Raw genomic sequence first — 25,264 nt, forward strand, 5'->3', positions numbered from 1 at the left:
AAAGCCCTCTTTTATATTCTGTTGGTCTCTCAATGTTGTCCAACGGTGCTAAAAAACTACATCATAAACATACATGTGCAACACGAAAATGGCGTAAATTAATGCTTAACAACACGGTGAAGTCGTTAATTGGGAGAGTTGCGTGCAGTTTTTGTGTGCAGCTAACATTGCAAACCTAAGTTAATATTCCTTTCTTTAAAGAAAGTTTATAGTGTGTACTTTGGAATCGCTGCATTCGCGGTCATTTTTAACGTTACGCGCATGCCAAATTTGTCAGAACACCGGCAATGTGCGGCAGAAAAATACAGCAAATATAAAATAACATTTGTTTTTAGTCCGTCGTGTTAAGTGCATAGAAAATACAACTCACCCGCTGAATCAGTGGGAGGTCTGAGCTTGTTTTGTTGAGCCGAGATGGTCCCGAGATGGGAAGAGTGAGAAGCAAAGATACGATTTTGGAAATTGTAGCACAGCTTTCAGTGCTCTCCTAGCGGTGTCAGGATATTCCGAAATGACTTTAATCCAGAACCTCAGTAGAGTTGTTGTCTCAAATGTACGTTTAAGGTAGCCGTCATTTGCGATCTCTACAAGCTGATATTCCTGTTGCACAGACATCCTCGAATCACTCGGTTTATTCAAATACGGGTCACGAATCTACTCCTTCACTGTTCGTGGGTCTTTAGTGATTGGGACGTAGCATAGATTTTGTTTTCTTCGAGGTTGTAGGCTCATCCTCTGGCTCGTCAGGTTCCCTTTTCCCTTTAAAAAAATCTAGTGGGGGGCTAATTATTTCCGAGAACAAATGTGATAGGCGACGTCATACGTTATTATCGAGGCGAAGCGCACATAGATATACAAAACAAGATGTACTGCTAACAGTCCAATCAATGCATTTCTATGACTACCTCCTATCCTGTCTTTGTACAGTGGGGCAAATAAGTATTTAGTCAACCACTAATTGTGCAAGTTCTCCTACTTGAAAATATTAGAGAGGCCTGCAATTGTCAACGTGGGTAAACCTCAAACATGAGAGACAGAATGTGGAAAAAAAACAGAAAATCACATTGTTTGATTTTTAAATAATTAATTTGCAAATCATGGTGGAAAATAAGTATTTGGTCAATACCAAAAGTTCATCTCAATACCTTGTTATGTACCCTTTGTTATGTAGGCCAAACGTTTTCTGTAACTCTTCACAAGCTTTTCACACACTGTTGCTGGTATTTTGGCCCATTCCTCCATGCAGATCTCCTCTAGAGCAGTGATGTTTTGGGGCTGTCGTTGGGCAACACAGACTTTCAACTCCCTCCACAGTTTTCTATGGGGTTGAGATCTACAGGCATGAAAATCTCTCACCTTTCGGCGAAATTCGCCGTTTTGAAGTCAAAAAGGATGACCTACTTGAATCGTGTTGATCCGAGGAGAAAACTTTTAAGGGGGGTGGGGGGGTTCGGGTGTAGGCATGTGCCGGTTACCTTCACGGTTTACCATGCTATGAAAACGTGGCGGTTACAAAACCACTAAAATTTTCCGTCATACAGTAGTACGTATTCGTTAATTTTCATGTGTCGAAAATGCAGCCAGAAGTGGCTTGGCGCGGCAGAACTTACCCCTTCCTCTGTTTGATGGTGCGAGTGTCAGTGACGCTATTCCAGCAAACCCAAAAAGAAACACTCCAAACGCAAGGCGTAAATTCTTCAATTTATTGATCTCTCAAATCGTGGTAACTGAAATATACCAAATGAATACATTTAAAACGTTGTACAATCGTATTTTTCCACGTGTGAGTCGCTTCAACAGTTTAGCTTCATGAAAAAGTTCGCCAAAAACAAAACCCACATTTTCCTTTCAAATTCAATACACAAAGTTACTAAAAACTTACAAAGACGAATGATAGGCAAGGCTTAGTTAGGAGAGCAACTTCATTGAGGTTAATCACAGTAGTGTTGTATCGGTCGCGAACGATTCGGTCTTTTTGAACGAATTGTTTGGGTGAACGAGACCGAACTAATCACCATCTGCACTGATTTGTTCTATGAAGTTGGTGGCGCTTGTTCGCTGCGTGGGAGGGCATTGAGCAAGCGGCAGCGTCTTCTGACATCGCACACGACCAATCAGACGCCAGCCTCATCGAGGGCAGGGGAGGGAGCGGAAACAGAATCAAGGCGTCTGTCACTCATTACCACGTGTGGCCAATAAGCAGGCAGGGGGGAAAGACTGAGTTTTGTCACTTCCCGTTCAGTGATTCGTTCCTCCAGTGCCTGACCTAGCTTGCTGCTAACTTGACTTTCCAGTAATGACTATGCGGTGAACGAGTCATAAAATGAAAGGAAATGACTTTGTCACATATTTGTTAACGTGGAGCCTATCAAATGCTGCTCAAACAGACAAAACACCACACAAATCTAGCGAGCATGGTTTAGTGTACTACTTTTCTCAACAGACTCGGGACTACCTATGACTGACAACATACTATCAAATTTGCAGTAGTTAAAACACGGGTAGCTAAAAATAAATAAATAAAAAAACACGGGTAGCTACGAGGCAAGCAAAAGTGAGCTGCGGTCGCGTGACGGCACTCACGGCAGTGAAGGGGGCAGAGAACTGTCACTATATGGAGGCTTCATGGCAGCGTTATTTACCTCATATGCGCACTGAAAAAATATTTAGTATTATCACCATAATACTGATTTGCAATGAAACTGTATATACATGTCAATTTTTTCCGACTGTTTTATTTATTTATTTATTTTTTCGTGTCAGCGTGTCGGGTGTTGATTTGACAAATTATGTCCATCCGTCCATCATGTGCTACTCAAAAACAACGCACGCGGACACGGGAGATGTCGCAATATGTCTACATTTTTCTTAACAGACTAATGAGAGTAGAAAGGCAACATCGTAAAGAGCAAACAATTATTTCTCGTCAGCATTTGACAATCTGAGATGAGGGGGCGACAGGGGAGCTGACCGGATTATTTTATTTGTTAATACCAGTGCAAAAATTCAATACGATCATCTTAATACTGATTTGCAATTAAACTGTCGAATATCAAAATGTAGTATTGTTTTTATTTCAGAGCAGCACATTTGACAACTAGCTATTTACACTTCAGTTTTAACAATAGTGACCTAAAATAATAGTGATGAGCATAAAAACAAAAATACAACAGAGCGAGAGGTAAATATGATGTGTTGGTCGTTCCATATTTAGAAATTAAACTTTCGATTTATTTTTATTTTCGTGACAGCAAGCATGCTGCGTTGGCTGGTAGCATATGTGATCAAGATCATGCTAAAGAAAGTCCGTGTGCCCCCACTCCCCCCACAAAAGGAAAATGTTTAACCGGGTCCTAAATCGAAATGCAAGCACGAGCCATGACTTTGAGCCCATAGAACTAGGACAGACGACGCGAAAGTTCTCCCTCGCTTTTGCAGCAGCAGGAGGGAGACGAGGCTGTCTGTGAAAGCAGAATGATACCGCCTGTCACTCATTTCTGAAACTACGACGAGTGGTGCCTGTGTGCAAGAGAGGGAGGGACCAAGCAATGTCACTTCCCGTTCAGTTATACTGCGAAGCGGTCTTTGGTGATTCGTTCGGCAACGTCACTTCCCGTTCAGTAACCGAACGATTCGTTTGGGCGGGGTGGGAGATGAGGGGGGCGAACGATTCGTTGAACGATTTGTTTGAACGAATCTTTTTACTGAACGAACCGGAATGGATTCGTTTACTCAAGTGAACGACAGATCCCGTCACTAAATCACAGCCGCTGAGAGAGAATCAAGTTTGTATGTGGGGAGGAGAAAAAGAGCGTCAAAGATCGCTAATTGCGACAGATGATCTTGTCCTAAGAACAAATTCACGTTCGCTGGACGAGGTGAGGTCTCACTCCCAATTTTTTTTTTTAGATGAATGCATTCGCCAGCATATTGAATTTGGTGAGTAATGGTTTTAATCGTTTTCATATTTTGCGGTATGACAAAGTTACTGCCGTTTGTCGCAGCTTGCGTTGAACACTGCCAGAGTGTCCAGTGAAAAATAGCTCCCGTTAAGGTAGCGTCAAGCTTGTGTATTTAACGGTAATATAAAAGCAGTGTTGTCAGTAACGCGTTATGTGAGTAATGCGTAACTGTAATCTGATTACTTTCTTTCAGTAAAGAACAATCTAACGCGTTCATTTTTCTAAATCAGTAATCTGAGTAAAATTACTTTCCTTGATGCCTGTGCGTTACTATTTTGTTATTGCCCCATAATGTATGTAGAATGAAGAATACTGTAGTCATGGGAGTGACATCACATGTCACATTTTCTAATCAAGGATGGGAAAAAAAGGGTCACGTGTATTACCATGATGCGTGAGCCGTGAGCGCTGGGAGTTTGCGGCCAAAACAACACACCCTTGCTTCCCCTCCAGGAGGCAATGAAATAGGCAGGAGATATACTACAAACGGCTGCATTTGCACACTGGAAACACAGCCATTACGTCACATTTTTGTCCAGTAAAGATGACAAAAATATCTCCGTGCGCTGCGAACTTTGCGCTGGCTCAAAAAGACTGTCGACCGCTATAAGCATCCAATTCAAGCACCACTTGGAATTACAGCACAACAGGTAACACGAAAGCCAGGACTTTTTGATACTGCTCGTGCTCAATCCTCGGTTCAAGCTCAGTTGTTGTTGAAAGTTTTGAAAGCTTAGGTTTAAAGAAATTCTAAATATCCATCTTGCCTCCTCAGCTGTAGTTTTGGCTAAGCAATGCAAACGGCTGTCTCTAAGGTGCTGTAGTCACATGATCTGTTCGAAAAATAATTTGGACCCATTATGAAATAGTTTGAAGGATTCTTGTTCATTTCATTCATTTTTGTTGTTTATTTTATTGCTCTAAAACTTTTATAGACAACATTTTAATGGCCATATTCAATGGTCTTTATTTTAAAGGGGAAGTTCAGAATTTTTACATTAGGCTTAATCTTTGAGTTAGCCGGGGTTTAATTAGTCGGAGTTGATTTGAACAAATTCTGTGCAGTTTGCCAGTTATTTGTTAGTTTCAGGGGTCCGGAGTGGCTAAGCTAGTGCGAGTCAATGGTGGTTGAAATCAAGTCCTTCAACTAATTAAACCCCCGCTCGAATATTAAGCCTTATGTGGAAAATTAAAATGGTCAAATTCGCCACATGTAGGACGTTTCGCCGACAGAGGACATTTTGGCAGAACGCCGGAACATATTTCCTCCACACCTTTCTCACCTTTTTAACCCCTGACCCATTTTCATGCCTGGATCTAGAGACTGGCTAGGCCACTCCAGGACCTTGAAATGCTTCTTACGAAGCCACTCCTGGCTGTTTGTTTGGGATCATTGTCATGCTTAAAAGACCCAGCCACGTCTCATCTTCAATGCCCTTACTGATGGAAGGACATTTTCACTCCAAATCTCTCGATACATGGCCCCATTTCCTTTACACAGATCAGTCGTCCTGGTCCCTTTGCAGAAAAACATCCCCAAAGCATGATGTTTCCAACCCCATGCTTCACAGTGGGTATGGAGCAATTCAGTATTCTTTCTCCTCCAAACACAAGAACCTGTGTTTTTACCAAAACAACTAGTTTGGTTTCATCTGACCATAACACTTTCTCCCAGTCCTCTTCTGGATCATCCAAATGCTCTCTAGCGAACCGCAGACGGGCCTGGACGTGTACTGGCTTCAGCAGGGGGACGTGTCTGGCAGTGCAGGATTTGAGTCCCTGGCGGCGCATTGTGTTACTGATAGAAGCCTTTGTTACTGTGGTCACAGCTCTCTGTAGGTCATTCACTAGGTCCCCCCATGTGGTTCTGGGATTTTTGCTCACCGTTCTCGGTATCATTTTGACGCCACGGGGTGAGATCTTGCATGGAGCATGGAGATGAGACGTGAAAATCTCCTTCCATCAGCAAGGGCATTGAAAATGAGACGTGTCTGGGTCTTTCAGCATGACAATGACCCCAAACACACAGCTTGGGCAACAAAGGAGTGGCTTCGAAAGAAGCATTTCAAGGTCCTAGAGTGGCCTAGCCAGTCTCCAGATCTCAACACCATAGAAAATCTGTGGAGGGAGTTTAAAGTCCGTGTTGCCCAACGAGAGCTCAACACCATAGAAAATCTGTGGAGGGAGTTTAAAGTCTGTGTTGCCCAACGACAGCCCCATAACATCACTGCTCTAGTGGAGATCTGCGTGGAGGAATGGGCCAAAATACCAGCAACAGTGTGAAAAGCTTGTGAAGAGTTACAGAAAACGTTTGGCTTCCGTTATTGGCAACAAAGGGTACATAACAACGTATTGAGATGAACTTTTGGTATTGACCAAATACTTATTTTCCACCATGATTTGCAATTCTTTAAAAATCAAACAATGTGATTTTCAATTGGGTTTTTTCTCACATTATGTCTCTCATGTTGACAATTACAGGCCTCTCTAATATTTTCAAGTGGGAGAACTTGCACAATTAGTGGTTGACTAAATACTTATTTACCCCACTGTATATCTAGAGTAGACAGGGATATTGGTGTGTGTTAAGCGGCACAGGCCAAAGTCAATCGGCCAGAATGCAGTCGTTAATAAATTATTTATTATTTCTGCGCGGCCTGGTACCAAATGCGCCGCGGACCGGTCGTTGGGGACTCCTGCCTTAACAGACTCAAGCTTCAACAATCTTCTTTCTGAAGGCCTCAGACAGCGCCTATGATCTTACCATGGTGTTCTCTCTCACTTCAACAGTCAGTCACTGTTGAAAGTACGGTATTTTGCATTGAGGAGTAGGGCAAACTTTCTTCAGACCGATGTCAAAGACATTGTCGTTTACTCATATTGCTACCCGGGGGTCAGAGCTCCGGTCCCATAGCTGCCTGTTGATGTTCTCTTGCTTCCGCCTTCCTCTCTCTTTTCTACCCGAGCATCCTCCTTAGGCCCCGGCGATGTTAAGTAGATGTTGTAGGTGTTTCACGATTAATTGAATTGTTTGTCATATGAATCTTTTCTAACTGAGGGGACACCATGTGGGGCGCAGGATCTTTAGGAACTGAAAGCGCTAAAAAGCTGTTACCTGGCATCTGCTTTCTCCGCCTACACGCCACGATCTTCTTGTATGCCTTATTCAAGAGCCACATGCATAACATGAGGATACCCGCCAAGCAGCCCAGGGCCAAGGCCGACACCGACAAGTACTGCAGGTCCTCGTACAGAACCTCTGTGAGGACAATTTGGAAAGAGGTCGTCGTACTCCTTGACAAAGCGACGGCAGATATTCGCTTACCGTTGACCTTGAGGACAAATCCAGCGTCTTTGCTGCCACCTGCATCGTCGGTGACCGTCACCACGTAAAAGCCGGCGTCCTGCAGCTGCAAACGGGCCAGGCCCATTGAGCCATTGTAATGCGACTCCACACGGCCGTCATAGTCGGCCGTGATGTTGGCGAAGACACCCGGCCGCCAGGTGCCGATGGCGCGGCTCACCGAGGCCGACATGAAGGTCCACTGCACAATGGGGGTACAGTTGCAGGACACGTCCACGGAGAAGAAGACATCCTCTTGCACTGACCGGATGAAGCTTCGCTGGGGAGAGTGGATGGAGATGGCCCCGACTTGGAAGGAGAGAAGAAAAAAGATGCTTGGTACTGCGAACTAGGACTGCTGCGATTAAGCGACAACTGATCATTAATAAATAAATCTTTTTCTTTCTTTTTTAAAATCTGTCCTGTTCAACTGCTTAGACTAGGAGAAAGGGTATCTGAGGGTCCTTTTGGCCTGAATAGTTTTAATGTATCACATGGGAGTTTGATGTACTCCCATTCTGTTTGTCCTTTTTACTTTATCTATTAAGAGAAAGAAACGAACAGGAAAGGGTTGTGCTATGGGGGACAGAAAAGAAGCAGACAAGAGAACAAACAACAAAATTAAATACATGCTTACGTTACCTATGAACATAATGGTACGATCTTTAGCTAATTATATTTACCTGTGGACACCATGTGGGGGGCCTGATAACCGAGGCGAAAGAGGAGGAACGTGTTTAGGTGGGGTGGAGCGTACACAATTCAGCAATGTGACGTGGGGAACCCAGTATTATGTAAATCACCTATAAGTGTGGATATGTTGACATTCTATTCTATGCTACCTGATCGCTAATCCTGGCAATCCATTTTGACTGGGTGCGCTCCCTCTGGGGACTCCCTCGTTCTGCTGGGGGCCTTCCAACGCTGACGTTAGCAATGACAGTGAGACCTGGAGGGACATGATTGGGAGGAACGCCACCCCCCTGATGAGAGCTCGAGTGGTGTTCTGTTAGGCTAGGTTCATACTACAGGTCTTAATGCACAAATCCGATTTTTTGTCATATCTGTTTTTTTGGCGTGCCCGTACAGACTGCCTTTGTCCATTGAGACCATTCAAGTATTACGCATGCGCACTAATTCGCAGTCCGACATGCGCTGAGCAAGAAGACCCGCATGCGCAGAAGCATCAAAACAAATGACAACACGTGCTGGCTGTCATCCGTCATTCCAGGGATATATTTTGCTTTTCAAAAAGAGGACACAAATAACAGACATAAATAATCCCCGTTTAGGTTTATATTCAACGTTTATATGGATCAATAGCATGCACGCACTGTCCGTGCATGTGACACACACTTACGGGCAGTCTGCTCCGACTCTCGGCCGTGTAAGCAATGTTGAAATATCGCTCATATAGAGCAGAGAGAAAACCGATCATTCTCAGGCTTATCCTTAACCCATTTTTATTTTTTTATGACAGTTGTCAAGCCTGGCCCTTCCCCAAAAACTGTGTTCAATGCAAGGTAGGTGCTAATAACGCACAGCTGCACCGCTACCGTAGCGTCTCACTCGCTCTTTGATGACGTAATTGCTGCATGAATTCCGATTTGGGAGACTTGATACTACAGACCGCTGGGAAAATGTGGCCCAGATCGGATTTGAACCACATACGAAACTGACCCATATCAGATTTGAAATGGTCCACTTCTATGCGACTTGTCCCGTTCAGACCGTCAAGTTAATGTCTGACTCGAGTCGGAAAAACACGAAAAAATCGGATTCGTGCATTAAGACCTGTAGTATGAACCTAGCCTTATTGGACTTCAGTCTGAACACCATGTTCAAACATAGGGGTATCCATATGTGTATCCTAGGACACCCTAGGCCGCAGTTCGATGATCGACGTTGAAGTTATTTTATCGGATTTACGGTCGCATGTTTTGGACACTTGGGTGAAGAGAGTAGTGGAGTTGTCAACTGATCACCACCTGGTGGTGTGTTGGCTCAGATGGCGGGGGAAGATGCCGGCCAGACCTGGCAGACCCAAACGTATTGTGAGGGTCCTCCTGGTAAAGTCTAGTGTTGGGTAAGAGGGTTCGTCGGAAAGTAAAATCTAGGATTAAGGAGGATCAGTGTTGTTTTTGTCCCGGCTCTGAAACAGTGGACCAGCTCTACACCCTTGGCAGGATCCTCATTGGTGCATGGGAGTTCGCCCAACCAGTCTACATGTCTTTTGTGGATTTGGAGAGGTGTTCGACCGTGTCCCTCGGGGAGTCCTGTGGTGGGTGCTTCGGGAGTTTGGGGTATCGAGCCCCCTGGTAAGGGCAGTTTGGTTCCTGTACGACCGGTGCCAGAGTTTGGTCGACATTGCCGGTTGTAAGTTGGATTTGTTCCCAGTGAAGGTAGGACTCTGTCAAGGTTGCCCTTTGTCAACGATTCTGTTCAGAACTTTTATGGACAGAATTTCTAGGCGCAGCTGAAGCGTTGACGGGGTCCAATGTAGTGGCCTCAGCATTGCATCTCTGCTTTTTGCAGATGATGTGGTGCTGTTGGCTTTATCAAGCTGCGATCTCCAACTCTCACTGGAGCAGTTCACAGCCTAGTTTAAAGCTGTTGAGATGAAGATCAGCACCTCCAAATCCGAGCCCATGATCCTCGGTCGGAAAAGGGTGGCGTGCCCTCTCCGGGTCGGGGATAGATCCTGCCCCAAGTGGAGGAGTTCAAGTATCTTGCGGTCTTGTTCACGAGTGAAGGAAGAAAGGAGACTATGTCTCTCGGCTAGCTTGAGAATGCCTTGGGATGGAGGAGGAGCTGGTTGAAGTGGCTGGGGAGAGGGAAGTTTGGGCTTTCCTACTAAAGCTGCTGCTCCCACAACCCGGGGATGGATGGATGGATGGATGGATGTTTTGACTGGGAACAACCCCAGTCAATTTAGATAAGACTTCGATTGCTGTCAGTGCCATCAAGCATGATTCAATCACATTCATCAGAGTTTAAATGGTTTTGATTTCTACCAGTCATTAGCAGTGAATGAGTTCATCCTATTTTGAAGTACTTATCTATTCCCCCAATGCTTTCTATATATTTCTTAAATGCAAATTCAGGCATCAAATAAACCACTTTGGTGACGTAGTGGACGTAAATAATCTACTAGCAAAAGTAGTCCATGCACAAGTGGAAGAATAAATACTTTATCTATGATGCTCACTGGCGCACCTCGTATCTATATATTTTTTCTTTTTACTCACTCAGCGTCTTGGCATTCTCGAGCGAAATTCCTTCAGCGTACCTCACTGTGCAAACGGAAGAACCAGAAGGCTTACTCAATGGCCTTGGAGTCCCTTAACAAGATGGGCGGAGGTTGCCCAACAATCCGTAGTTAAGTGCCTGTCTGGCAGGTTTGATACTTCCCGCCGCTTGAAATAGCTTGTGGTTGTTGAGCACGTTTTTTTCTCCTGCTCCAAATTAACCCTTTAACGCAGAAGCCTATTTTGGCCAAATTTGCATGCCTTTGATTTTGCCTTTTTATTTAAAAAAAAAAAAAAAATGTTCACAATGGCCAGATTGGGTCCCTTTTTTCAGGACACCATAACCTTCATCTCCAAACTGTTGTTTTCTTCACTGACCAATTGTAATCAAAATTTTGGACCCAAAAAGACAAAAAAATCCCCAAATCTTTAGTCAAAATTTGTAATATTGATGTTCCATTGACAACCAAACATGCTCGACCAACCGTTTTGAGGCTTGATAATACTGGATTTATTCAACTTGTTAGGATAAACATTCAACAGAAAAATATAAGACTGAATAGTTTTATGTTTGACAAGGCGTTTTTGGCCTTTACACATAGTATGGTCAAAGCAGGTTACATACGGTGCAAAATAGTGAAAGGAAAAAAAATGTATTTATACATATATATTAGAGAAGTTTAAAAAAATCAATTATTAAATGCATCGCGATTCGACACGTGACAATTTGATTACGATTCATAAAGGTTCAAAAACGACGATTTTCACTCATAACTTTGACAGCCGCTCGTAGCGGAATGAAATTCAAGACACGTCTGCCACTCGGACACTGTTAACGGACGCACGCACAACGTTATGATGGATGCTCCCAGTTACTAGGAGAGAGATTTACTCCTTTTTAAAAGACTGGAAAATAAATTTGTGTATGAGACAGGCAGGCAAAGAGGCGCAACCCGGCGGGCAAGTTATTTTCTAGAGCGAGAGGGGGAGATATTTCTTTGCTTTTTGTCTTTCAGATGTCCAGCAGTAGTTTTAAGGCATTTCAATTGAAAAATGTCCTGAGTGTGTTGCTAAAACCTGTGTGCGTCTATAAAAGGTGAGTACACGAACGCCGAGCGCTAAGCTAATTAGCTAATTTGCTAACGTGTATTTCATGTGTAAAACCATAATTAAGTACAGCGGTAACACTACAAACATGCAAAATAGTACAGAAATTTGTTGTTGAGGGAGAGAAGAAAGTGTCCACGCTGTAATGAGTGTGTGCGTGGCGGTGTCAAGAGCAGTTGTGATTTCTACCTGTCACTCCAACAGTTACACAAGGGAGGTAACACTGTGAAAACAAAGTATATTGGTTAAGTCTTATTTCTCAAGACACTTTGTATGTGTTTAGAAAATGTGGAATTCATTCCACCAGTGTAAATTTTATTGTATTGTTGAGAGAATTAAGTACTCCCTTTAAAATGGTTAATGTTTTTGCACTTTCTTGTAAAAAAACAAATAAATAAAAAAGCAGCTTAAGGGCAGCTTTTTGTTGTATGGGCATGTTTCCATCTTTCCTGATGAATCATAAGGATATTTTAAACACATAATGGACATACATTTGTTTGGCTACTTTATTAATCAGTACTGCACGATGCATGGATAATCGTGATAATCGCATTAACCGCGTTCATCGTTAATACCGTGATCATCACTCAAAAATCGAATCATAGTACCCTGAATCGTAATCGAATCGTGGGGTGCCTAAGATGGCACACCCCTAATATTTATATATATTTATCATCTAACACAAAAAGGGTTTAGACGATATCTGTTTGTGCGGTACCCATCATTTTATCAAAAGTACATAAACGCAATCAAGCTTCTCGAACACACACATCTATTTACAAATTGAAAATGTTGATAGAGAAGGACAAAATTGAAATATAACATTGAAAAAAAGTTTTAAAAAATATCGACAATAAACTAGTTCAGTTCAATTTTTTCAGGCTTGCTACTCAGTTTCCTCTTGAACAGGACACAGCTACGTCACACAGTCCACTCTCCCGCCAATTACGTGCTCCTGTCACTTCTCACTCGCCGAGACGCCGACTCATCCGAAGAAAACAACAAAAACTGAAACGTGGGTGGGCACTGCCCACCCCTGCCACCCCTGGTAACGCCCCTGTTAAAGTGACTGTTACTTTGATAGTAAAGTAGGGCTGTCAAACGATTCAAAATTTTAATCGAGGTAATCACAGCTTAAAAATTAATTAATCGTAATTAACCGCAATTCAAACCATCTATAAAATATTCCATATTTTTCTGTAAATTATTGTTGGAATGGAAAGATAAGACACAAGACGGATATACTGTATACATTCAACATACTGTACATAAGTACTGTATTTGTTTATTTTTACAATAAATCAAGATGGCATTAACATTATTAACATTCTGTTAAAGCAATCCATGGATAGAAAGACTTGTAGTTCTTAAAAGATAAATGTTAGTACGAGTTATAGAAATTTTATATTAAAACCCCTCTTAATGTTTTCGTTTTAATAAAGTTTGTAAAATTTTCAATCAAAAAATGAACTAATAGCTCGCCATTGTTGATGTCAATAATAATTATGGTGCTGAAACCCATAAAATCAGTCGCACCCAAGCGCCAGCAGAGGGCAGCAAAACGCCAAAAAACACAAGTAACAAGTGGAAATGACACTTTGCTGTCATTTTAATCTGTTTGAGCGGGGCATGTGCGTTAAATGCGTCAAATATTTTAACGTGAATAATTAAAAACATTAATTAACGCCTGTTAACGCAATAATTTTGACAGCCCTATAATAAAGTAATCAGTAAAGTAACTAATTTACTTTTTTGAGGCATTATCACAAATTAAACTACTTTTTCAAGTAATCTATGACAACACTGGCTGTTACTAAAGATGTCCCGATCGATCGGATCGAATCATGTCATTTTCAAAGTATCGGAATCGGTAAAAAAATATCGGACATGCCTTTTTTTAAATATATATATATATTGTTTAATTAAATCGTTTTCTAATTCTATTTAACGTTACAGACAAAATGTCTTACACTCATCCAGAGTCTTTAGTTTTGGCTTAAAGTAAAGCTATCAAATTTATCGCGTTAACGGCGGTAATTTATTTTTTTTAATTAATCACGTTAAAATATTTAACGCAATTAACGCATGCGCTGCACGACCCACTCACGCATTGTCGCGTTCAATCTATAATGCCACCGACTTACATATATATATATATACATATAGAGAGAGAGAGAGAGAGAGAGAGAGAGAGAGAGTTAAAAGGCAGCGTAAAATGAGTAGAGTGAATTTTGGCAGTCTTTGGAGCCATTTTTTAATTGGCTAAAGCTTTAAAATCATTCTCTCAACAATTAGAAATATTGTGGGGAGTAATGTGGGGAAGAAAGGTAGTAATTGATCTTTTTCTTAACACCCTATGTGATTTCCCAACGCAGACAAGATATATCAATTGGTGCCACTACGCACAGTCATGGTTGCACTTCCCATCATGCATTTGGGCAGAACAGTTAAATGGCTACAGTATCATTTACTGAAAGCTCAACAAATACACAAGATGGCAATATTTCGTCACAATATACAAAGTCACATTTATCCTTTAAGAATTACAAGTCTTTCTATCCGTGGATCCCTCTCACAGAAAGAATGTTAATAATGTAAATGCCATCTTGAGGATTTATTGTCATCATAAACAAATACAGTACTTATGTACTGTATGTTGAACGTATATATTCGTCTGAGTTTTATTCATTTTTTTCTTAATGCATTGCCAAAATGTATATGATCGGGTGCCAGAATGTATATGATCGGGAAAAATTATCGGGAATGATTGGAATTGAATCGGGAGCCAAAAAAAAAGCAATCGGATCGGGAAATATCGGGATCGGCAGATACTCAAACTAAAATGATCGGGATCGGGAGCAAAAAAATATGATCGGAACAACCCTCGCTGTTACATTACACCTACATAATAATACTTCTTTTTCCCCCTCAGATTAATAGTATGGCATTAATCTCGTAGTCCTTTTTTTTCCTTTACTTGGTCCTAATACAAAAAAAATCACCTCATATTTAAATTTCTAAATACATGCTAATGATGTTTGTCACCAAACTAAACCAGTCTGAGATTTTGAGTTTTATTCTTAAAATACTCTATATTTCACCACTTTCCATACCTTAACCTCCATTACTTTTAGCATGTTTTTTAAAACACAAGTGTGGACTTTTCCAGTTTTCCACAAAGTATGTGGCCCTAAGTATGCTCTGTGAAAGAGAACAGTGCTTACCCAAGTGACACATGTAGAGAGCGACGCAAAGGATTGCAGCAACGTCGTGGACATCCCAGAGCCTATAGTGCAACATTAGCATTTCAGACCCATTTGTTGGTTCGGAAGACAGCAGAAGAATCTCCTTCTCGTTGTTGCGGGCGTTTAGTCCTCGCCAACTAGCGACATTTTCCAGTCTTCTCGGGCACTCACCGAGTATGTGTTCATACCTGTGCAGTTAGCACGCACCCGTCAGACAGGTCGAGCAGGAGATTAGTGAGTAAACACGTACTCTGCCGATCGACGCTTACGCGCACACACGCATGGAGTTACTAGACCCCCACCGGTCTTTAAACAGAAACCTTGTCACCACATGAACCAGCAGGATATAGCTTGAAAGCCCCTCACCCACCTTTAAGACACACCTGGTAGAACGTGCCAAACAGGAAGTACTCACAGTTCAATACTGGTGTGACAAAATATCGAAATGGTGATATATCGTGATACTTTGTATTCCAAAGGTTATGTATATGGCGGAAAACACAGACAAGACTGAAAAAGCAGTTTGGCTCTTGCACTCCTCTTTTAAAGAAGTTGCTGTACTTTAAGGCAAAACAACTGTTGTGTTTGATAGAACAATGTGTCTATATGCTGCCATGGCAGATTCATGGCGCATTAAGCCCACAAATTATTTTTAATTTGTCCGTTTTACCTTGAAACCCCCCGTTTACAGACGTCGCGCAAACGCTTTTGTTTCAACCCAGCCATAAAACGAAGGTAATTAATTATATTTTTAAAATGTCTATCATTTTTGGCTTAGAATCATTAATTGATGTCTAATATTTCGTTTAAAAAAAATCTTCACTCGCATACTTTGAACTTTTAAACAACTTACATCACAATGAAAAAAATGGTGTCTGTAAAAAAGTACGGATATCTACCCCATAACTATCGCTTAATTGTATTTTTTCTGTTACCGTCGCATTTTCACCGATATGTAAGATGATAAATAATCAAACCAAACTAAGAAAAATTGAAACGTTTAAAAGGGTAAATATATAAAAAAGAAAATCTCGACCACTCCTTGATGTCTGCGATTTCTGCATCGCGACCCTTGTTATATGACCATGTTTCACCCATAAAATCCCCCAAAAATCCAGCTGTGGCCATTCACAGCTGTGTCTTCACACTGTGATATTTGCTACAGTGGGGCAAATAAGTATTTAGTCAACCACCAATTGTGCAAGTTCTCCTACTCTAAAAGATTAGCGAGGCCTGTAATTCTCAACATGGGTAAACCTCAACCATGAAAGACAGAATGTCGGGGGGGGGGGGGGGACAGAAAATCACATTGTTTGATTTTTTAAAGAATTTATTTCCAAATTAGAGTGGAAAATAAGCATTTGGTCACCTACAAACAAGCAAGATTTCTGGCTGTCAAAGAGGTCTAACTTCTTCTAACGAGGTCTAACGAGGCTCCACTCGCTAGCTGTATTAATGGCACCTGTTTTAACTCATTATCGGTATAAAAGACACCTGTCCAAAACTTCAGTCAGTCACACTCCAAACCCCACTATGGCCAAGACCAAAGAGCTGTCGAAGGACACCAGAGACAAAATTGTAGACCTGCACCAGGCTGGGAAGACTGAATCTGCTATAGGTAAAACGCTTGGTGTAAAGACATCAACTGTGGGAGCAATTATTAGAAAATGGAAGTCATACAAGACCACTGATAATTTCCCTCGATCTGGGGCTCCATGCAAGATCTCACCCCGTGGCGTCAAAATGATAACAAGAACAGTGAGCAAAAATCCCAGAACCACACGGGGGGACATAGTGAATGACCTACAGAGAACTGGGACCACAGTAACTCAATGCGCCGCCAGGGACTCAAATCCTGCACTGCCAGACGTGTCCCCCTGCTGAAGTAAGTACACGTCCCGGCCTGTCTGCGGTTCACTAGAGAGCATTTAGATGATCCAGAAGAGGACTGGGAGAATGTGATATGGTCAGATGAGACCAAAATAGAACTTTTTGCTGAAACAAAGGTTCTCGTGTTTGGAGGAGAGAGAATACTGAATTGCATCCAAAGAACACCATACCCACTGTGAAGCATGGGGGTGGAAACTTCATGCTTTGGGGCTGTTTTTCTGCAAAGGGACCAGGACGACTGATCTCAGTGTTTCCCACCAATGAACGAGACTGTGGCGGGCCTCTCGTTTGCCCCCCCGCCGAAAAAAAACAACAACAAAAAAAAAGATAATAATCAGATGCGTCAGTCAGCCGATTACACAGCTGTAGCCCATTCCACTCTACTACCCGCGCGAGCACACACACAGACACACGCACGCGCCAACAGGTCGCACTCATAGACGGGACTACTAGCCTGGTACACCAGAAAAAAATTTCCAGGGCGGAGCCAGCCACAGCAAATAGACAGCGGAGCGGACCAATCAGCGACGGGCTGACGCGACGTCGGTAAAGCGACAAGAAACTAGCGAGAGACATTTCAACATATTCAACATGGCTAGCGCGAGACAGACTGTTGGTTTTAGCGACTCGATGTGCTTTTGGTCATGTAAAACCGAATTTACCACGGATTGGAACATATAGCCGACTCTCCCGTTGAGCCACTTGGCAGGAGTTGCTCTGGTCATTCCAGTCTCCAGCGTCAACTGCGAGAGGGACTTCTCCACAATGAACAGGGTAAGGGCATGACTAGAGGTGCTGACAGGTGTGCCAAATATGCATAAGGTGCATAATTATCAAGTAAAGGAGAGTACAATGTTTGCTCCAAAGGCCCCTCCCACTTTAATTTCTTTTGACTAAATGCCCCTTTCCCACTGAAACTAGTGGGTCAACGCGCGTTTTTCCAAGCCGATGCAACCCACTAGCAATTGGCATTTGGCACCTTTCCCATTGACGAAAAAAGCCGTCTTTTTTTTTTTTTTTTCACCCGTCTAACCCCCACCCCTCCTCAGCCGTGCGTAAGGTGCGTGACGTCACCACGCTAAGATGCGCTTCGACAAGTGCGACCGAATTCATTCAGTTCAAGGAAGTTGTCAATGCAAAGCAACATGGAAGCCTCCTTTCCGTTTGTGTTCTCTGTTTTCATGCGTTTTACTGCCCGCAAAATGGTCGAAATGCAGCAAAGGATCAACACTGTGCTTGTGCTGAGGCAACGTAGGCGACGTAAATTTTGGTTTGAAATTGAAAGGAGTCGTGTACGTCACAGGAGGACGTACACAAAGCCAAGAAAAATTAAATGTTCAATGGCAGGGTGCAGCGTGTGTCAGTAGTGAATGAATGAACAATGGATTGAATGAGTGAGTGAATGAATTAATGACTTTGTGTCATGGCTTTTTGATTCAAGATTAAATTTGAAATATTCCTGATATGCCTTTGTGTGTTCTTAAGGATGATACCAACCTGTTATGTTCATATACAGCAATTTATATTACATTCAGTGGTCTCAAAATGCCCTAAAGAGATACACCAGGCTTGAAAATGTACACACACACCCTACCCCGAGGGTCAGAGACCCTCCCACCACAGTCTCCTAAAATCCTGTGGGAAACACTGGATCTGTGTAAAGGAAAGAATGAATGGGGGCATGTATCGAGATTTTGAGTGAAAATCTCCTTCCATCAGCAAGGGCATTGAAGATGAGACGTGGCTGGGTCTTTCAGCATGACAATGATCCCAAACACACAGCCAGGGCAACAAAGGAGTGGCTTCGTAAGAACGGGTGAAAGTGGGCCAGAACGGTCAGGAACGCAATTCCGCTATAAGATTCAGGGCCGGAATGCTGTTCTGGTACATGGTGCTTTGATTCCGAAAATATGACAGCAACTGTCAAAACGCTATGTAAAAAAAAAAACAACAATACAAAGTTGCCACACATGCATTTCATCTTCAAGAAGAAAACAATCTACCAACATGATTATAGTCCCTTAGTCACCCTGAGCAAATGCATTCATCAAATCAATGAATGGATGTGCCAGAATTTTCTCCAGTTTAATGTGCAGAAGACAGAGGTGATCATTTTTGGGCCAAAAAAGGAAAGGTCAAAGATAAGCAGCCAACTTAGCACAATGTCACTTACAGCTACAAATCAAGTCAGAAACCTTGGCGTAATTATTGACTCAGACCTAAAATTTGATAGCCATTTAAAGTCCGTCACTAAATCCGCTTATTACCACCTAAAAAATATAACCAGAATTAAGGGGCTTCTGACTCAACAAGACATGGAAAAACTTATGCATGCATTCATTTTCAGCAGATTGGACTATTGCAACGGTATATTTACAGGTCTTGATAAAAAATCAGTCAGGAAGTTGCAGCTGGTACAGAATGCTGCAGCCAGAGTCCTCACAAATACAAGGAAGCTGGACCACATTACACCAGTTTTGAAATCGCTACACTGGCTTCCAGTAAGTCAAAGGATAGACTATAAAATACTACTGCTCGTCTACAAAACACTTAATGGCCTTGGACCAAAATACATGCTTGACTTGTTAGAGTCCTATGAGACATCTAGACCCCTAAGGTCGTCTGGAACCGGTCTTCTGCATGTTCCAAGAACAAGAATCAAGCAGGGTGAGGCAGCATTTAGTTATTATGCTCCTCACCTCTGGAACAAGTTACCCGAACGTCTGAAGTATGCTCAAACTGTTAGCTCTTTTAAATCAGGGCTAAAAACGCTTTTGTTTAGCACTGCATATCTATAACTGCCTATATATTTCAATCTACCTGCTTTCTATTCCTCTTGTTTTTATCTCCATTGCTGATTTCAATTATTATTATTAGTAGTAGTTTTTGTTTTATTTTTATTTATTTATTTATTTTTATTCTGTGATTAAATGCGATCTTTTGTCTTCGTTTCTGCGTTGTGTTGATTTAAATGTGATTTTTATGATCTTCATGTGATGTAAAGCACTTTGAATTGCCTTGTGTTGAATTGTGCTATATAAATAAATTTGCCTTGCCTTGCCTTGCCATCAGATTTACATACACAAGTGTTAACAACAAGCACGATAAAGGGCTTGTGTAGCGTAATCCGTTTCCACCTATATTTATTATTTATTTTATTCCACGGACGGCTTGGAGGTTTCCCCAGCTGCTGCAGTTATCTGAGTGTGACGATGACGAGTCACGTCAATGAGCGAATGCACGCAGCAAAGCAAAAAGCCTGGACTCATTTATCCATTAAATTGGCTGACATCCTGACATGTGATCACCAGAGATAGTTAGCTCTGATTGGTTCAAATGTGCATGCTTTCTGAAACAGCAAAAAAAAAAAAAGTTTGTTGAATTGGTGCAACAAAAAAAGGGCAATGCAACAGAAAATGGATCAAATCTTTAAGAGCAAGGCAAGGGTTAAGGAGGCTTATTATCATATTTAGTTTTATTTGCTCTGATGGGGAGGTTCAGAACATCTTAGCTGTCAATGTGCACGTTGGACTTATATTTGTTCATTTATGTTAGGCTACTTATTTATTTCCTGTATATTTAAAAAAGTCAATGTCCGCGTGATCGTCAAAATATATTCCATTTCACTCTGCATAATATGTCATTTGTACTTATTTTCCTGAATGCATGTTTCTTATATCTTTATGATTAAAAAAACAACAAAAAGTAAATGTTTCCATTAAATTCAATTTTAATATACATCCGATGTTCTTAAGTGGTTAGGATTTGGCATGTAGTACGTGAGGAAATGAGGGAAAATAAAAATTAGGAGATGGAGGTTGGGGTTTGCTGTTTTTGTTAACTTTTATTTTGCAAATCATTGAAAAAATACAATTTTGAATGAAAATCAGTTTTTGTATGTTATAGAAATAACTGACCAAAACAGTTTTCTTTGCAATTCAGTAGTTTTGACACCCCCCCCCACCACCACCCCTAAAAAAAATAAATAAATAAATAAATAAATAATAAAATAAAATTTCTGGCTCCGTGGTGAACTTCACATCGGGGAGGTCTAACAAGAAATTCTAACCACTTTCACCCCTGCGTAAGAAGCATTTCAAGGTCCTGGAGTGGCCTAGCCAGTCTCCAGATCTCAACCCCATAGAATATCTGTGGAGGGAGTTGAAAGTCCGTGTTGCCCAACAACAGCCCCAACACATCACTGCGCTAGAGCAGGGGTCCCCAACGACCGGGCCGCGGACTGGTACCGGGCCACGCAGAATTAATAATTTATTAACGACTGCATTCTGGCCAATTGACTTTGGCCTGTGCCACCAATATCCCTGTCTACACTAGATATACAACTACAGGATAGGAGGTCATCATAGAAATGCATTGATTGGGCTGTTAGCACTAAATCTTGTTTTGTATATCTATGCGTGCTTGGACTCGATAATAACGTATGACGTCAGTCGTCGCCAATCACAATTATTCCCAGGAAATAATTAGCCCCCACACTAGAATGAATAACAGACGTCTTTGGACAGACTTTTTACGGGGGAAAAGGAACCAAAGGAACCTGACGAGCCAGAAGATGTGCCTACAACCTCAAAGAAAACAAAATTTATGCTACTTCCCAATCACTAAAGACCCACGAACTGCGAAGGAGTGAATTCGTGACCCGTATGTATGTGAATAAATCGAGTGATTCGAGCATGTCTGTGGAACAGGAATATCCGCTTGTAGAGATCGCAAATCACGGCGACTTAAACATACATTTGAGACAACAACTCTACCGAAGTTCTGGATTAAAGTCATTTCGGAATATCCTGACATCGCTAGGAGCGCGCTGATATCTGTGCTACAATTTCCAACATCGTGTATTTGTGATGCTAGCTTCTCTCACTCTCCCATCTCGGGACCATCTCGTCTCAACGAAACAAACTCAGCCCTCCCACTGAATCAGAGGGTGAGTTGTATTTTTTCCCTGCACTTAACACGACGGGGCTAAAAACAAATGCTATTTTATATTTGCTGTATTTTTCTGCCACACATTGCCGGTGTTCTGACAAAGTTGGCATGCGCGTAACGTTAAAAAGGACCGCGAATGCAGCGATTCCTAAGTACACACTACAAACTTTCTTTAAAGAAAGGAATATTAACTTACGTTTGCCATGTTAGGTGCACACTAGTGTTGTATCGGTCGCGAACGATTCGTTCTTTTTGAACGAATTGTTTTGGTGAACGAGACCGAACTAATCATCATCTGCACTGATTCGTTCTATGAAGGTGGTGCTTGTTCGCTGCGTGGGAGGGCGTTGAGCAAGCGGCAGCGTCTTCTGACATCGCACACGACCAATCAGACGCCAGCCTCATTGCGGGCAGGGGAGGGAACGGAAACAGAATCAGGGCGTTTGTCACTCACGTCCACGTGTGGCCAATAAGCAGCCAGCGTGCAGGCAGGGGGGCAAGACTGAGTTTTGTCACTTCCCGTTCAGTGACTCGGTCCTCCGGTTCCTGACCTAGCTTGCTGCTAACTTGATTTTCCAGTAATGACTATGCGGTGAACGAATCAGAAAATGAAAGGAAATGACTTTGTCACATATTTGTTAACGTGGAGCCTATCAAATGCTGCTCAAACAGACAAAAACACCACACAAATCTAGCGAGCATTGTTTAGAGTAGTACTTTTCTCAACAAACTCGTGACTGCCTATGACGACATACTATCAAATTTACAGTAATTTAAAACACGGGTAGCTACGAGGCAAGCAAAAGCTGAGCTGCGGTCGCGTGACGGCAGTGAAGCGGGCAGAGAACTGTCACTATATGGAGGCTTCATGGCAGCGATATTTACCTCATATGTGCACAGAAAAAAATATTTAGTATGATCACCATGATACTGATTTGCAATGAAACTGTATATACATGTCAATTTTTTCCCGAGTGTTTTATTTTTTTTTTCGTGTCAGCGTGTCTGGTGTTGGTTGGTTTGACAAATGATGTCAATCCGTCCATCATGTGCTACTCAAGCGCCCAAAACAACGCACGCAGACACGGGAGATGTCGCAATATGTCTACATTTTTCTTAACAGACTAATGAGAGTAGAAAGGCGACATCGTAAAGAGCTAACAATTATTTCTCGTCAGCATTTGACGATCTGAGATGCGGGGACGACAGGGGAGCTGACCGGATTATTTTATTTATTAATACCAGTGCAAAAAAACAATATGATCACCATAAAACTGATTTGCAATGAAACTGTATATACATGTAATTTTTTTCCGAGTGTTTTTTTTTTTTTTTTCGTGTCAGGTGTTGGTTGGTTTGACAAATTATGTCAATCCGTCCATCATGTGCTACTCAAGCGCCCAAAAACAAAGCACGCGGACACGGGAGATGTCGCAATATGTCTACATTTTTCTTAACAGACTAATGAGAGTAGAAAGGCGACATCGTAAAGAGCAAACAATTATTTCTCGTCAGCATTTGACGATCTGAGATGCGGGGACGACAGGGGAGCTGACCGGATTATTTTATTTATTAATACCAGTGCAAAAATTCAACACGATCATCTTAATACTAAAAAACAAAAATACAACAGAGCGAGATGTAAATATGATGTGTTGGTCGTTCCATATTCAGAAATTAAACTTTCGATGTATTTTTATTTTCGTGACAGCAAACATGCTGTATATGTGATTGTATGTGTGATCAAGAACCTGCTAAAGAAAGTCCGTGCGCCCCCGCCCCCTACTCCCCTCACAAAAGGAAAATGTTTAACCGTGTCCTAAATCGAAATGCAAGCACGAGCCATGACTTTGAGCCCATAGAACTAGGACAGACGACGCGGAAGTTCTCCCTCGCTTTTGCAGCAGCAGGAGGGAGACGAGGCTGTCTGTGAAAGCAGAATGATACCGCCTGTCACTCATTTCTGAAACTACGACGAGTGGTCAATGTGGAAGAGAGGGAGGGACCAAGCAATGTCACTTCCCGTTCAGTTATACTGCGAAGCGGTCTTTGGTGATTCGTTCGGCAACGTCACTACCCGTTCAGTAACCGAACGATTCGTTTGGGCGGGGAGGGAGATGAGGGGCGCGAACGATTCGTTGAACGATTTCTTTGAACGAATCTTTTTACTGAACGAACCGGAATGGATTCGTTTACTCAAGTGAACGACAAATCTCGTCACTAGTGCACACAACAACTGCCCTCTCACTTAACGACTTCGCCGTGTCGTTAAGCATTAATTTACGCCAATTCCGTGCTGCACATGTATGTTTGTGATGTAAATAGTTTTTTAGCACCATTGGATAACATTGAGAGTCCAACTGAATATAAAAGAGGGTTTTTTTCACCGCCACAAAAGCTTTGGGAGCAAAATTTTATAAGGGTGCAAAATTTGACGGGACACCGGTCCGTGAAAAAAAGACCCAAATCACACCGGTCCATGGTGCAAAAAAGGTTGGGGATCTTTCTTTCTATCTTTATTTATTTTCCCTTCAGGCATTACAAATCCATCAAGCATACATAATTTATATGTGTTTACATTTAATTCAACCCGAAGAGAAAAGGGCAGACGGGAGAAGCCGAAGCTTATTTAAACCCGCCCACAGTATACCTTAGGACGCAGAAAATATCAAATAACAATTTTTGACATTCAGATTGTGTAGTGATTACAAGGTTCTTTTATTTTTTTTATTTAACCATCCCCCTTGATTGTTCATTTTCCCAATAGTCCATGTCGATCGTGTCCATGTGCTCGTTATGTTGATTAGATCCAGTAGATTAGTTCATAATTCAGCGGTTAGTTTATTCAGTTGATTCGATCCAGGCAGGCGGGTTGTCCAGGTTTTGGTCGCATTGTAAGATCTTGGCAAGGGCACTCATTGGAGTGGAGCCTTGTTTGACCTCGTTAGAAGAAGTTTGACCTCTTTGACAGCCAGAAATCTTGCTTGTTTGTAGGTGACCAAATACTTATTTTCCATTCTAATTTGGAAATAAATTATTTAAAATCAAACAATGTGATTTTCTGTTTTTTTTCCCACATTCTGTCTCTCATGGTTGAGGTTTACCCATGTTGACAATCACAGGCCTCTCTAATATTTTCAAGTGGCAGAACTTGCACAATTAGTGGTTGACTAAATACTTATTTGCCCTACTGCAACAGTTACATAAAGCAGTTGTGTGTAACCACTTGAGATAAGGAGCTTGCATAAATACCCTTTTTCGCTTTTTTGAGCCTGTAGGTGTCATACAGATGAGTATCAACTTCAGAATTTTGCTGTCACGTCAACGCATATTTATTCTGAATCAGGGGTGCCCAAGTCCGGTCCTCGAGAGCCCCTATTCGGCTTGTTTTCCCATGTCTCCCTCCTTTAACACACCTAAATCAAATGATCAGCTCATCAGCAAGCGCTGCAGGAGCTTGAGAATGATACGGATGATTTGATTCAGGTGTGTTGGAGGAGGGCAACATGGAAAACAAGC

The 25,264-nt window shown here is 42.0% G+C and overlaps 1 protein-coding gene across 1 annotated transcript in view; it reads right to left on the bottom strand.

Moving 5' to 3' along the window:
- The window catches only part of LOC130917919 (V-set and transmembrane domain-containing protein 5-like), a 19,749-nt gene extending 4,522 nt beyond the window's left edge, over positions 1 to 15,227 (bottom strand). Inside the window, exons 1-4 of the mRNA XM_057839699.1 lie at positions 15,175 to 15,227; positions 14,885 to 15,093; positions 7,288 to 7,614; positions 7,078 to 7,221 (exon numbers count right to left, since the gene is read on the bottom strand). Of these exons, the coding sequence (XP_057695682.1) occupies positions 7,078 to 7,221; positions 7,288 to 7,614; positions 14,885 to 15,093; positions 15,175 to 15,188 (694 nt within the window). The 5' untranslated portion in view covers positions 15,189 to 15,227. The remainder of the gene's footprint in view (positions 1 to 7,077; positions 7,222 to 7,287; positions 7,615 to 14,884; positions 15,094 to 15,174) is intronic.
- Between the last annotated feature and the right edge of the window lie 10,037 nt (positions 15,228 to 25,264).

Source organism: Corythoichthys intestinalis, chromosome 6 (genome assembly GCF_030265065.1).
Source record: "Corythoichthys intestinalis isolate RoL2023-P3 chromosome 6, ASM3026506v1, whole genome shotgun sequence".
Taxonomy (NCBI): domain Eukaryota; kingdom Metazoa; phylum Chordata; class Actinopteri; order Syngnathiformes; family Syngnathidae; genus Corythoichthys; species Corythoichthys intestinalis.